Here is a 14,033-nt window from a genome sequence, read left to right as displayed (position 1 = left end):
ACTGGGACTTGACCAGCTACCTTCGCGATGCCCTTCATACCAACAGGAAATCCCGGATCCCACACAGCTTCGGCTGTCCTGTCTCCTCTAATCTGGAACAGTCCTGTCTTTGTCTTTCAGGATCTTGTCTTTTTTTTTTTTCCCAAGATTGCATTCATTTATTGATATATAGAGAGAAAGAGCATGAGCTGGGGGAAGGGCAGAGGGAGAGGGAGAAGCAGATTCTGTGCTGAGACGCAGGGCTTCATCCCAGGACCCTGAGATCACAACCTGGAGCCGAAGGCAGACGCTTAACAGACTGAGCCACCCACACACCCCAATCTTGTCATTTTTTTTAAAGCATGCAGTGCAGTTATTTTATAGGGCTGCTCTCAGTCTGGGTGTGTCTCCCATTTCCTCACGATCACATTCATGGTGAGAGTTTCTGTCAGCTGCTCCACAGAACTGATGCTGTGTCCTCCTCCGGGCATTGTTCAGGGGACACACGAGTCAGTTTGTCCCGTTACTGCTGAAAGCAACCTTGATCATTTAGCCAAAGTGTTATCTTCCAGGTTTCTCCACTGTAGAAAGACTATCTTTCCATTTCCAATTAATAATTACATTTAGGGGGTGCCTGGGTGGCTCAGGTCATGATCTCATGGTCCTGGGATGAGCCCCTTGTTCGGCTCCCTGCTTAGTGGGGAGTCTGCTTGCCCCTCTCTCTGATCCTCCCCCTTGCTTGGGCACTCTCTCTCTCTCTCTCAGTCTTTAAAAAAACTATATTTAGGGTCATGCTTTGAAACTATAAAACTATATACGTTTCTCATCAAATTTTCATATCCATTGATGATTCTTCTTGGATCCATTATTACTAGAATGCTTGTCTAATGGTCATTTTCTAACTCCATCATTCCTTCTACTGGAAGAAGGAGATTTGTCTTCTTCTATTCATTCATTCATTCATTCATTCATTCATATTAGTATGGACTCATTGATTCTTCTCTTATTTAATGGGTTATGATCCATCATTACTGTTATTATTTTTTTTATATTTCAATTGTCCTAGATTTGTCCAGTAGGAACCCCCCTTGCAAACCACGGAGCCGCCACTTTTAAATATGACATTGCACTACGTCCCTTGGCCTTGACCAGTAAGGGAGCCATGTCTGTGGGCAAGCAGTCTCTGCGCGTGGGTACTGAAGAGCTGACCCCCTGACATGGGCAGGCAGGGCATGGGAGCAAAGGATTTAGGCAGCATGGGGTCCTTGGGTGTTGTGCAGGTCGCTGGGGACTCATTCACTAGTTGAGCACCTATAATGAGGCCTCTGAAATCAAACTCTACTAAATCAAGGGAAAGAGGAGTCTGGCCGGTGACCAAGGCTCCACACAAAGACCATCTAGTCGATGGGTCCTAAGCCTTCCACTGCCAAATAAGGTAGGCGCTATGATGTCAGTTTCACAGAAATTGTGGCTGTTGCAGTGACAGGCACTTCAGACAATGAAAACAGCATGAGCAAGGACAAGGGGGATGAACGGCGACACTCCCCCATTTTGCATCCCCCACCAAAGCTGCCCCTTTTGAGTGGAGCTCCAGGCACTGAATATAAATCTTGCATTTATACTGGAACCCACTCAGTTGGGCACAGCCCTAAATATCTGGACCCGGAATCTATCCGGTCCAGATTCAAATTCCATTTCTTGTACTTCCGAGCTGGGTGGCTTTGGAAAGTCACTTGACCTCTCTGAGCCTCCACTAATATATTTCCTCGACAGATATTTACAGAGGGCTCACTATGTGCTGAGCACTGTTCCAGGCACATGACATGCTGTGGTGAACAAGGCAGACAAGAAACTTCCATTCTGGGGGCACCTGGGTGGCTCAGTGGGTTAAAGCCTCTGCCTTCGGCTCAGGTCATGATCTCAGGGTCCTGGGATCAAGCCCCACATTGGGCTCTCTGCTCAGCGGGGAGCCTGCTTCCCCTCTCTCTGCCTGCCTCTCTGCCGACTTGTGATCTCTGTCTGTCAAATAAATAATTAAAATCTTAAAAGAAAAAAAAAAACCCTTCCATTCTGTTTAGGGAAGGCAGACATTAAATAATAAGCAAATATAAGCAAGGTAATACCTTATGGAGATATGAAGGTTAATATAAGAACAAATTTCAGAAGTGGGGGCTCTTTTAGGCAGGGCAGTCAGGAAAGACCTCTCTGAGGCAGTGACATCTAAGCTGACGTGAGAAATGAGAAAGAGCCTGGCAGTGAACAGAAAAGGACATAGCTAGTGCAAAGGACCTGTGGTAGGAATAAGCTAGGTGTGTTTGAAAGACAGTGAGAAGGGCAGTGTGGCTGAAGAGCAATGGGTGAGATGAGAATGGAAGGTGAGGCTGCAGAGCTGGGCAGAGGCCAGATGGCTTAGGGCCCTATAGACTGAAAGGAGGAATATAGTTTATATTCTAAATTCAAAGGGAAGCCATTGAGGGTGTTAAACCAGAGGGTGGGAGTGTACGAAGGAATCTGATCCTTATTTTAAGAAGATCTTTGGTGTGTGAAGAAAGCCTTTAGGGGCAAAGTGGGGAGGCTATCAGGAGACTTGCTGTCATGGTCCAGATAAGTTGATGGTGCCCAGGCTGGAGGTAGAGCCATGAGGGTGGGGAAGAGTGGTCAGATGCTGGACAGTGTTGGAGGTAGAGCCAGCCTCACTGGTGGGGAAGAAGGGAGAAAGAGGAATGGGCTTGAACAACTGAAACTGGGAAGTCTGGGGGTACGGGGAGTTGAGGTAGGGTTAGTGGTTGGGAACTGGATTTTTGCCATTCTCATCTGGCACCCAGCTAGAGGTGCAGAGGGGCAGTCTAGAATTCAGAGAAGCTCTCCGGAGATCATGGGCATATGGTTGGCATTTAAAACCACGGGACTGGATGAGATCATCATGGCAGAGGGTGTAGATTGAAAGGAGAAGAGGCACGGGGCTGTTGACTGCAAAATGAGACAAATGACACCTCCGCCCACGCGGCTCTCGCGAGGTATCACGTGAATGCACGCACCCAGTCCATGTTCTTACCCGGGTTGAGAATCCCGACAGCGCTGAGGCTGAGCGGGGGGAGGCGGGGAATGGGGGCCCCTTGTGGGCGGGGCCATATGGGGGCGGGGCCATATGGGGGCGGGGCCGAGAGCCGGGAGGCCTCTCCCCGGCCGGAGGGACCGCCGGGCGGTGACGTCACCGCATGACTGGGTTTTTATGAATGAAAGGAATCTTGTGAGTGAGTAATTCCGGGAAGCTCGCCTTACAACTCCGCGCCGCCCCCCGCGCCGCCCGCCCCACAACAAAACTCGGCGCGGCGCTCTCGGGAGCCCGGCTCGGAGCGACCCGCGGTCGGGACCGGAGACGAGACGGACCAGGGCGCGGGCCGGGACAGCAAGCCCGGACGGCAGCAGCAGCCGCGCGTGCCCGGGGCGCCAGGCGAAGCGGGCCGAGAGGCGGGTGAGGGACGCGGGTCCGAGACCGGGACGGGCGCGCGAAAGCGGAGGCGGCAGGGTCTCCGCGCCCGGGAACGTGCCTGGGGCGGGGCACCGAGGCCCGCTCCGTCGGCTCCCCGGTGTATCCCTCGCCCGGACGGCTGGCGGGGGGGGCTGGGGGGACTGGGTGGCTGGGGGGGCGGGGGGCGGGGGGCGGGGACCAGAGGTCCGGGCGGGGGCCGAGACGGGGTCCAGGCAGGCTTGGTGGGGTGCGGAGACGGGCCCCTTCTGGGGGCGCGCGCGGGGAGGCGGCGGAGCCGGGCAGGAAGGGACAGCACAGGCGGGCGAGCGTCAGCGTCCGCCCAGGCGGGGCCGGGGGCGGTGTGTGCACGTACGTGACTCGGTGAGAACAGTCCTTGGACCGCTGCCCGCGGGCCGTGCGTGCGCGGTTTGTTTACGTCCGAAGGCGGGCGTGTGTGTGTGTGTGTGTGTGTGTGTGTGTGTTCCCGGGCCAGTGTCCCTCTTATCTAGCCTGGTGCGTGCGTGAGAGAGAGAGGGAGAGGGGGAGAGAGAGTGAGTGAGTGAGTGTGTGTGTGTGTGTGTATGTGTGTGGTGTTTGTGTCGACCTGCGCGCTCCCAGGGCAGTGAAGACCCTGGGCCTGTGGCCAGCGGTGTGTACCTCAGAGAGAGTGTGCCCACAGGAATAAACGCGGAATGAGGATTCGGTCGAGGGAAGTGGCCCGTTCCATGGTCACACGGGGGTCCGGGAATTCTCCCTGGGGCTGTCCCCTTCCTACCAGCCTGCAGCCAGTCCCTTGCTGTCCCTGGAGTTTCCCGGGGACATGGCCATGTGACTGCGGTGTTTGTCCCCCGCCCAGAGCCGGAGCCTGCAGCCACAGGGTGCGGCAAAGTATCAAAGGCCCCACCCGGCTGGGTGGAGGGCTGGGGGGGGTGGTGAGATGAGAGAGCCACCCCTGGCCTCAGCACCCACCGATGGGTCCGGCAACAAGTGGGCTGGTGCCTCTGTCCTTGTCCCCAGGTTGTCCAGCTGCCTGGGGAAGGCAGACCCTGGGGACTCTCCTTCATCCCCAGGGTTGCCCATCTCCTGCCTCTTGGGAGGAAGAAGGGCCAGAAAACCCACCGCAAAGGTGGGAGGTGGGAAGGAGTCCCTGGCCCCCTCTCTTTCGTGGCTCCTCTGGCTGGTCCTGGTTCTGGAGGTTGTACCTGCTGGGTTGGGGAGGGTGAGACCGGGAGGGTGGGGTGGAGCTGGTTTCTGCCCTCCTGGTGGTTTCAGTTCCCAGGTGGGATTAGTCAGACAAACCTACTGATGGTTGGACCTGAGGAGCTAGTTGAAGGCCTGGGCCAGCCCTGGGACCCAGAGTCCTCACCCTGGGCTAGCCCAGGTCATGGTCAGCAGGCAGTGGCACAGGTGGTCTTGTTCCATGAAGGATTAATATGTGAGGGGTGGGGCCATGACCTAGCCTTTTCTCATCAGTCCTGTGGGATGAGATGGGGGTTAGGGATATCTTCCTCCTATTCTGCGCTGCTCCCATCTACAAAGCTTAGAATGTTGTGGGGGGTGTGTTGGTAATTGAACTTGCTGGGGTGAGAAACCAGATGATCTTTTAACCTTGAATCTTTGAGCTCTGGTGAGCTCTGCTTCCACGGCTGGGAATTTGAGTGATTCCAACTGCAGCAGGAACTAGGCTATGTGGGGTGGCAGGATGGGTGTAGAATGGGGAGGGACGGATCTGTAGGAGAGAAAGGAGAGTCCACAGCCCCAGTCTGGAGCCAGGGATGTCCAGGAGTATAGGGTTTGAGTAAGGGAGGTGGCAGCCAGGAGCACAGGAACCGCACAGGCCCATCCTTCAGAGCTGGACAGGAAACATCCCCCAGTAGGGCGGAGATTCAGGGGACAAGGGGAAGTGACTGGTTGGATCACAGATGGAGAGTTTTGACTCCCATTGAATCACCTCTGGGCCTTCCCTAGAGCCTGAGACTGAACATGGGCTCCTGTGGCTCCCTCCTTCCTGACACTTTTAGCCTGAGTTTCAGTGGACCCTGTCATGGGCCAGATGCTGGGAATTAGATGGTGAACACATAAGATCTAGAGCCTGCCCTCCGGGACCTTACGGTCGAGGAAGGGGAGACAAAGTTGAAAGAGCTACCAAACTCCGTGCAAAACCACAGCTGAGATGGGTAGTATGAGGCAGAAGGCTCTGTGATTTGCAAGTATATAACAGGACTCTGACTTAGCCTGGGCAATCAAGGGAGGCTTCCCTGAGGAGGTGACCAGTGAGCTGGGTTGTCAGATGGAGGGATGGTCACCTATAAAGCCCTTAAGGGCTGGGGTTGTGATTCTTCTTTGGGCCTTTGGGACCCAGCAACAAGTCTGGCACAGAATAGGTGCTTCTTGGAGGTTTGCTGATGAAATGAATGAATGAGCCTAGATCCACATCCTGGAAGAACAACATAGCACTTGGTGTCAAAGGGCTGGGAACCCCAGGGAAGCAGGAAGCCTGAGGGAGCTACGGGATTCTTGAAGCAGTCTCTCAAAAGTGAGCAGATCGTTCAGGATCCAGGTGCCATCCTCCTTCACATGCACACACACACATGTACACACACAGGCACACACAGATACACACAGACACACTCCCTGTGGGAAATGTACAAGAATGGTAGGTTACTGTCCTTTTTTTCATTCGTTGTGAGCTTGAGGATCCTGGGAGAGAGTGGAGAGGGAATCCGATAGAGACACGGGGGCCCTGCTGTGCGGGCTGGAAAGGAGGCTGGCGTGGCAAGGTTTTGAAATGGGCTGAGCCTGGGCTGGTTTGTAGGTTTGTGTCAGCTGTCATCAGTGAGAGGAGGACAGATGACAGGGCCGGCACTGGAGGCAAGCGAGACCGGAGGCCAGTGAGGAGGCGGCTGTGGTCATAGCTCCGCTGAAAGGGGAAGTGGTCCCCAGCTGTGCAGGTGGAACGGAGGGATGGTCAAGGCTGACAGAGCCAGAGTTTGTGTTCTCATGCCTCTGCCTCCAGGAAGCCTTCCCTGATTGCCTTCCCCTTTCTCCAGGGCCTCCACTCTGTTGGTGGTCTTGGAGTTCCATTCTGGACCAGAATCTGCCACTCAAAACTCCAAAGTAATCAGTGCTGGAAAGTCCTCTAGGCTCGGTGAAGTTTGGGCATGGTGGGAAACTGAGGCCCCGAGAGGGGAGTGGCGGATCTGAAGCCACGCGCAGTGAATGTGAGTGGGTGGCAGAGTCCCAGAGCTAGAATGCAAGGCCCCTGCTTCCCTGCGGTGCTGGGTTCTCTCAGCTTTGCTCCCCTTCCAGCAGGGAGGAGGCTGCACCAGTGCTGGCTGCCAAGGCCCAGGAAAACACATTTTTTCCCTCTGTCCTCACAGAGGAAGCAGAATGGCTCAGCAGCCAGCGAGGAGCCCATGCCAGTGGGTGGGCCGTCTACAGGATGTCTCTGGAGCGGACCTGGGGCCAGGGAGGGGAGGGCAGGAGAGCTGGTGGCTGCTGGCTGGGCCAGACCACTGTGAATCCCTGAGAATCAGTTCACTCTCTGTGCCTCCGAAGGAGTGTTGAGAACCTGCAGACCTTGGAGGTTGGCTCTGCTGGCCTCCAAGGGAAGAAGAGAAAAAAAATGGGTGGCGGGGGTAGCGATCCAGTGGCTGGCAGTGAAGAAAGGGCCCTGAGCTGGGGGTCAGGACCATTTAATACCTGCTGCGTGACTTCAGGCAAGAGATGCCCCTTCCTCTTGGGCTAAGTGAGGAGGCAGGGCCAGGTGCCCTCCAGGGACCTATCCTGGGTAACCCCAGCCAGCCAGAAGAGGCTGAGTCCACGCAAGGTCCCGGTGCCTGCTACTGGCCTGATCCCCCTCCTGGAAGGACTCAGCCATTCTGATAACCCCCAGCTGCTCTCGGGGCTCTGCAGTTTGTACTGCTTGGCAGGTACTGTTCTGATCCCACCGTTGTAGGATCTGATTTCCAAATCGGATCTGATTCTGATTCCTACAGTTGTAGGAAGAGTGGAGGCCCAGAGAGACGGGCCTTGCCCCAGGTCTCACAACCCGGAGAAGACAGGTACAGGACTCAAACCCAGGCTTGCCTCGATCCATTGCTCCTTCCTTGCTTCCCATATCCCAGCCGGGGGCCAAGCATCATGAAGGTAGAACCCCTTCTGCTCCCTTCCCTTCTTCCTGGAGTCTGGGTACCGTCCTTGCCATGCGGAAGCAAGGAAGCAGATGGAAAGGAGGAAGAGTTGGAGACAGGGTGGGAGGTTTTTCTCCTGGACAGTGTTCAGCTAGGCTTGGGCTTGGCACTGGGTTCAGAGACTGACAAGCTGGGTCATGGTGTCAGAGACCACCCACTCACATCTCACCAGTGCCTGCTCCCTGCCAGGCCCTGTGCTGGGGGCCTCAGGACCCAGAACTGCTGTTGCTGCCTCAAAGGTCCCTGTCTGGTGGGGGAGACAAGGGCACAGAACATTACAAGATAAGAGAGAAGTGCCAGGGTGGGTGGTGTCTGAAGAGTCATGTGGGTGCAGGAGGGCTTCCTGGAGGAGGCCTTATCTGTGTGGAAGGCAGAAGAAAGAGCAGGAATCTGCCAGATAAGGTCAGGGGAGAAGTGTCACAGGGCGTGGAGTTGCCCAGAGGCCATAGACTGTGGGAGAGAGGAAGTGAAAGAAATTCTGGCTGTGGAGGTGCCAAGTGGAGGTGGGCCGTGATGACAAGCAAGCCTGGGATGCCACGCAGGTGGGCCTGGACTCTGTCCCAGGGATAAGGAGCCACTGAAGGTTTTCCTCTGGGTGGTGACATGGTCAGAGGCACATGCTGGAAAGATCCTCGTGCTGCTGTGTGGAGGACTGAGCAGAGGCCAGCAGGAGAGCATTCTAGGCCGTTCTAGGTGTGTTGGGGGAGAGGAAGGCAGCTGTTTAAGAGGACTGCAGTGAAGGGCAGGATTGGTGGGTGTGGTGTATGAGGGTCTCCCGGTGGCATCTGTGAAAGGCCAGGGTCCTGACTTGGGGCTCTCTGGGCCTCAGCGACACCATAGGAAGCCTGGGTGGCCCTGAAGACCTTCCCAGGCTGAGGGCTGTGGTGGTGGCCTCTGTGAGGGGGTCTCTTCAGATGCCACATTCCCCCTCCTGTCCCACTCCTTGTTCCCTCTGGGGTGTCACACCCTCCGGCTGTATGGGCCCGGAGGAGCTGGGTGACTCCAGAGAAGCCTTGGGCTTTCTGCATCTCGGCCCGAGTCACACTGAGAATTCTCCATTCCTTGAACCTCTGCAGTGTGCCAGGCTCTGGGCACTGGAGATGTGGCAGGGGACGAGCAGACTCTCGGCTGCTGGGGAGCTGGCCCTCCAATGGGGGGGGGCAGACACTGAACAGATATGTACAGTAGATGAGTAAGAATGCATACAGTGGAAAGTACCATGGAGGAACATGAGGTAAGGAAGGGAGATCGGGGGAGAGAGAGAGAGAGAGAGAGAGAGACTCTGTGTGTGTGTGTGTGTGTGTGTGTGCGCGTGCGTGCGTGCGCCAGGGGCTGGGAATTCCAAATTGAGTGACAACAGAAGATTTGGGAAGAGACCCAAAGGTGAGGAAGCAAGCTTGGTGGCCATATGGGAGCAGAGAAATCCAGGCCCAGAGAACAGCCAGTGCAAAGGCCCTGGGGAGGAGCATGAGTGGTGTGTGTGAGGAACCACAAGGAGGAGGGCGTGGCTGGAGTGGAGTGAGGGAAGGGGAACCACATAGCAGGTGAAGTCAGAGGTCTACGCTGGGGCGGCATCCTGCAGGGGCTTGTGGGCCATTGTGATGACTTGAGCTTGTACTCCAAGTGAGATGGGAACCGTGGGAGGGTCCTGAGAGAGAAGTAACATGAGTGACCTAACTCTGGGTCACCCCTGGGGAAACCGAGGGACAGAGCGGTTACCTGATGGGCCAGGATCCGAACTAGTGGGAAGCCACCATGGAAAGGCCCCATGGGTGTCTGGCACCGAGGTCCATGCACTTTGCGTTTCAACAGCGTGTCCCAGAGACACGGGGAACCTACGGGAATGTGTCAGAGGCCGATCTGAAGCTGTGAGGTAGACCCCATAGAAAGCTCAAGAAGCCAGGGCTTGGACCCCATTTGCCTCTGCTGTTCCCTAGCATCCCAGGTATTGCTAATGAGATCACTAGGACGCCGCATCTCAGGCCACAGGGCATCTTCCTGCCTTGTCCCCTCTGTTCCTCACCACCACCCCTCCCCGTCGGGATGATCGGATGAGGACATGGAGGCTCACAATGAATTGGGGGAGAAGATCAGATCTGCTGGGGACAGAGAGGACTGCTGCTTTCAAGGGGGTTTTGGGAGACAGTCCCCTTCCTGGCCCCGAGCAGTGGCCACTGGCCTCCAGAAGGTCCCCTCCATGTCTCCCCAGAGCCGATGTCTGGCATAGAGTAGATGCTCAAAAAATACTTGCTGAAGGGACATGGAGCTTTCAGGCCTGTGGGGGAGACACTGAGGGCCACTGGGCCCCTCATCAGTTTAGGGTATGGCTGCCCTGATTGCCCAGGGCAGGGCTGCATTAGTGCTGGGTACCAAGCAGGAAAAGCTTTCCTAAGACAGATTCGGGTGAGGAGGGCGTGGGCTGGGGTGGAGGGGAAGAGACTGGTAATGTTTTATTTTGATGGGGTGCAGGTTGGACTCTGGAAAGTCATTGACTATCATGACTATCATATATATATTATACATGTATATATGTATATAATCTATATGATAGTCAATGACTTTCCACAAACACACATGTGTATATATATAGTATTTTATATATTTTTTATAAATTATAAATTATTTTATATTTATTATATATTTTATATATAATTTGAAGTAACTTTACTCCCAGCATGGGGCTCACTCATGACCCTGTGATCGGGAATTGCATATCCTACCAATTGAGCCAGCCAGGTGCTCCAAATACGGTTTGTGTAATTTGCTGTATATAGGCATCTCTGGTCGTCATATGGGCAAATGGCTGGAGGGGGGTGTCCATTCATTTGATGCATATTTATTGAGCAAATGCTATGTACCAGGCACTGACTTAGGCACATTGATGCCATGACAAGACCACAGTCTTCCTGAGTGTGTGCATTTTGGTGGAGGAGAGGTGGGACAGAGACAGATAACCAAGTAACCAAACAAAATTATTGCAGAAGAGGTGACCATGAGGGTTATAAAATGGGGTGATGTGATGATATAAGAGGTATTTAGCCGGGATGGTTAAACCAATTTGAAGAGGTGACATTTGGCAAAGCTCTCAATGAAGAGTCGCTGTGGGGAGATGAAAAGGAAGACAGCCATAAAGAGAGAAGCAAGTGCAAAGGCCCTGAGGCTGGAATGAACCATTCAGCAGCACCAGTGTGGCTGGACCACTGGGGTGGAGAAAGGTGGTATATGACAGGAATTCCAGAGCAGCAGAGGCCTTGAGTGCCAAGGTAGTGAGTCTGGGTTTTATTCAAAGTAGAAAGGAAAGTGACCTTGGTCTCTTCTCTCTCCTAGGTCTCAGCCCAGAGGGCACCTTTTGCAAACATGTCTGTGGATCCCTTATCCAGCAAAGCCCTGAAGGTGACGAGGCAGCCCCTGTTGTCCCTGTCCTCCCCCTCTCCCTCCTTGCCTAGGCTGACTGTCCCATCCCAACTTCCCCTTCAGTTCCTGGAATCCTCAAGGGTGGTTCAGGTGTTCATGGGGCCCTAGGAAGGGCCCTGGCCTGGAAACCAAGAGGCCTGGGCTCTGGTCGTAGGTTGGGTGCCCCCCTCACACCTCCCCCTCCCCCCGCAGGTCACTTCCATCTCTGGGCTGGCTTCCCCATCAGCACAGTGCTTACTGGGCTAGAGAGGACTTAAAAGGTGCTTTCTGGGCCGGGTTTCTCTGGCTGAGTCCAGGCTGATGCACTGGGTTAGAATTTGGGCCAAGCCCTGGTGTGGTGGTCCCTTTTGTGTTCAAATCCTGGTTAGGCCCAGCTTCCCCTTTCTGGATTCTTCGCCCGCCCGCCCCAACGCTTCGGGGTCTTGGAGCAAACAAGTCCAGCCTCCTCGTTGGGGCCTATGGTGGTGAAGGAGGAACACTGGGGGTGGATGGGGGAGCCGTCTCCAGCACCTGCTGCGCGCCAGACCAGGGCCAGCATCCACAGGCAGGGCGCGACCCTGGGCCTCAGTTTCCCCATGCGCCCAACATTCTACCCCTAGATCAAGCGTGAGCTGAGCGAGAACACGCCGCATCTGTCTGACGAGGCGCTGATGGGGCTGTCGGTGCGCGAGCTGAACCGGCACCTGCGCGGGCTCTCCGCCGAGGAGGTGACGCGGCTCAAGCAGCGACGTCGCACGCTCAAGAACCGCGGCTATGCGGCCAGCTGCCGCGTGAAGCGCGTGTGCCAGAAGGAGGAGCTGCAGAAGCAGAAGTCGGAGCTGGAGCGCGAGGTGGACAAGTTGGCACGCGAGAACGCAGCCATGCGCCTGGAGCTCGACGCGCTGCGCGGCAAGTGCGAGGCGCTGCAGGGCTTCGCGCGCTCTGTGGCCGCTCGCGGGCCCGCCGCGCGTGTGGCGCCAGCCAGCGTCATCACCATCGTTAAGTCCGCTCCGGCCCCGGAGCCCGGGCTGGGGCCGGGCCCCGCCTCCGCCCCCACCCCCGGCCCCTCCCCCGCAGCCTGTTCCTAGTGTCCGCCCCGCCCCACCCGGCCACGCCGCACTTCCAAGACACGCCCCTCCGACCCCAGCTTCCTTCCCAAAGTGCCTAAGCGTGGTCTCGTCCCCAGGTGCCATTTCTCTGCAGCCACCAGCCCCGTGGTGAACACATGATCCCTCCCGAGCCTGCTGTCTTCCTGTTGTGGCCCCTATAACTGGGTCCTAATAGGTGGCCTTGGGGTGAGACAACTTCGGTGAGAACGGTGGGGTGATATTGAAGTCTGGGGTCTCTTTTGGCTGAACAGTCCAGCCGTCTTAGACTGGGACAGTGGGATACAGAGCGGATTAGAGAGAAGGGCTGTCCGGGAGAAGAGGGCCACCCCTCATTTTGTAAAGTGTCTGCTCAGATCGTGTCCTAGCCCCTCCAAACCCTCCCAGGATTCAGGACTAGGTTTGGCTCCCATATGTGTCTCCTGGGACTGGAGGCTAATGTGCCCTGCCTCTGCTCTGGGCCCAGGGGTTCGTGGCCTTCCAAAGCTGGGAGAATCATCAGACATCACCTAGTGAGGGCCAGTTAAGAGATAGGGAAACAGCCTCCAGCAGACAGGCCAGTGCTCAAGGCCATCTGTTTCGTGGCTGAGCTGGAAAAGCCAAGCTGCCCTGAGGTTCCAGCCAGGGTTGTCAGGGACATTGTGGACACGGACTGGAAAGGATGATGAAAGGGCCTCCCTGGCCTGGGAGCTGCCTCTGTGAGTTAGGGGAAGAGAAGTAGAGGGCCAGAGAAGGTGATAAGGATGGAAGAGATGGAAGGAGCTGGCCAGCCAGAGAGAAAGGGGACCAAGGAGACAACCATCGACTGTGGCAGGTGGGAAGATAAGACAGATGCTGAGGTCTTGCAGTCCTGAGAAGGTCCTGAGAAGGACCATTGTGGCTTGAGGGGTGGCCACTGCCACTGATTGCCATTCTCCTGGGGAGCCCAGCCCCAACCCTCCCGCCCTGTATACAGCTGTTTATTTATTGCACGAATCTAAGTTATTCTCCCCAGCCGGAAACCTAGCACCCACTCCCTGGGAAAAGTGGTGTGTGGCCCTGTGCTGGACTTTATATTTTATATCTGCAAATAAATCACATTTTATCTTATATTTAGGGAAAGCCGGACGACAACCATCCAAAAAATGTTAAAAAAAATTTATCCGGCCCCCAGAATTTATTTATTTTCTGACTTACAGTAAGCGAGTTATCCGCCTTCTGTATTTTGTAGACTTTCTGAATAAAAGTCAAATTCTCTTTTTCCACAGTGACCAAGTGTCAGTCCCTGGGCTATGGTTTCTGGAGGGGGTGGGGGGTGGGATGGGTTCTGAATGAGGGGCTGAAGCTGGAGTTCTGCTTATAACCCCAGGCAGGCCCCCCTGCTGGAGTGGGGGGCTAGCCCCGTGTTGCAAATGAAGAAACTGGGCCATTGGCTCTCACTAGCTCTTGCTGGGGGAGGGGAGGAGGGGGGGACTGTTGCTAAAACTACTGTTCTTCCTTCTGGTTCCCTGGAGCCTCCCAGGGGAAGACAAAGCCAGGGGGACAATGAAATGTAGGGTTAAATCCCTGGCATCCCTTCACTGAATAAACAGTCCCGCCCAGAGGAAAATTCCCGGATTTAAGAGTAATCTTTCCAGCACTTTCCCACCGAGGCCTGACTTTCTACAGCCAAGTAGAAAATATTTTCCCCACGGTCCGGAAGGCAAAGGGAGGCCGAGACAGAAGTGGCTTCTTCAGGCCCAGCCTGCAGGCCTAAAAGGCAAGCCTGTATCTCCTCTTTCGCTCCAAACTCACTATAATTTCCTCCCCGTCTGCCAGCCCTTTGGGGACACCCTGAAGAGAAATGGAGGATACAGCGGTCTGGGGGGCAGGAAAATCAGGGTTTGAATCCGTGTGTGCCTGTTTCTAGCC

The 14,033-nt window shown here is 55.4% G+C and overlaps 1 protein-coding gene across 1 annotated transcript; it reads left to right on the top strand.

The window, feature by feature from the left end:
* Positions 1 to 3,303: 3,303 nt before the first annotated feature.
* On the top strand, positions 3,304 to 12,125 carry LOC111157670 (MAF bZIP transcription factor F). The gene is made up of 3 exons (XM_022519285.1): positions 3,304 to 3,454; positions 10,972 to 11,037; positions 11,658 to 12,125. Exons 2-3 carry the CDS (start codon positions 11,002 to 11,004, stop codon positions 12,123 to 12,125), a joined length of 504 nt encoding a protein of 167 aa, XP_022374993.1. The 5' UTR covers positions 3,304 to 3,454; positions 10,972 to 11,001.
* The last annotated feature ends 1,908 nt before the right edge of the window (positions 12,126 to 14,033 follow it).

The sequence above is a fragment of the Enhydra lutris genome, unplaced genomic scaffold, assembly GCF_002288905.1.
Source record: "Enhydra lutris kenyoni isolate GAN:26980312 unplaced genomic scaffold, ASM228890v2 scaffoldscaffold55, whole genome shotgun sequence".
NCBI lineage: Eukaryota > Metazoa > Chordata > Mammalia > Carnivora > Mustelidae > Enhydra > Enhydra lutris.
The sequence above is the reverse complement of the archived record's forward strand: the minus strand, read 5'-3'. Positions and strand labels throughout refer to the sequence as shown.

What these genes read in the sequence shown, in the direction of transcription:
- LOC111157670 (XM_022519285.1), top strand. Translation starts at nt 11,002, where the DNA reads ATGTCTGTGGATCCCTTATCCAGCAAAGCCCTGAAG. An exon ending in TATCCAGCAAAGCCCTGAAG is followed by an intron (nt 11,038 to 11,657) that starts GTGACGAGGCAG and finishes TTCTACCCCTAG; the next exon opens with ATCAAGCGTGAGCTGAGCGA.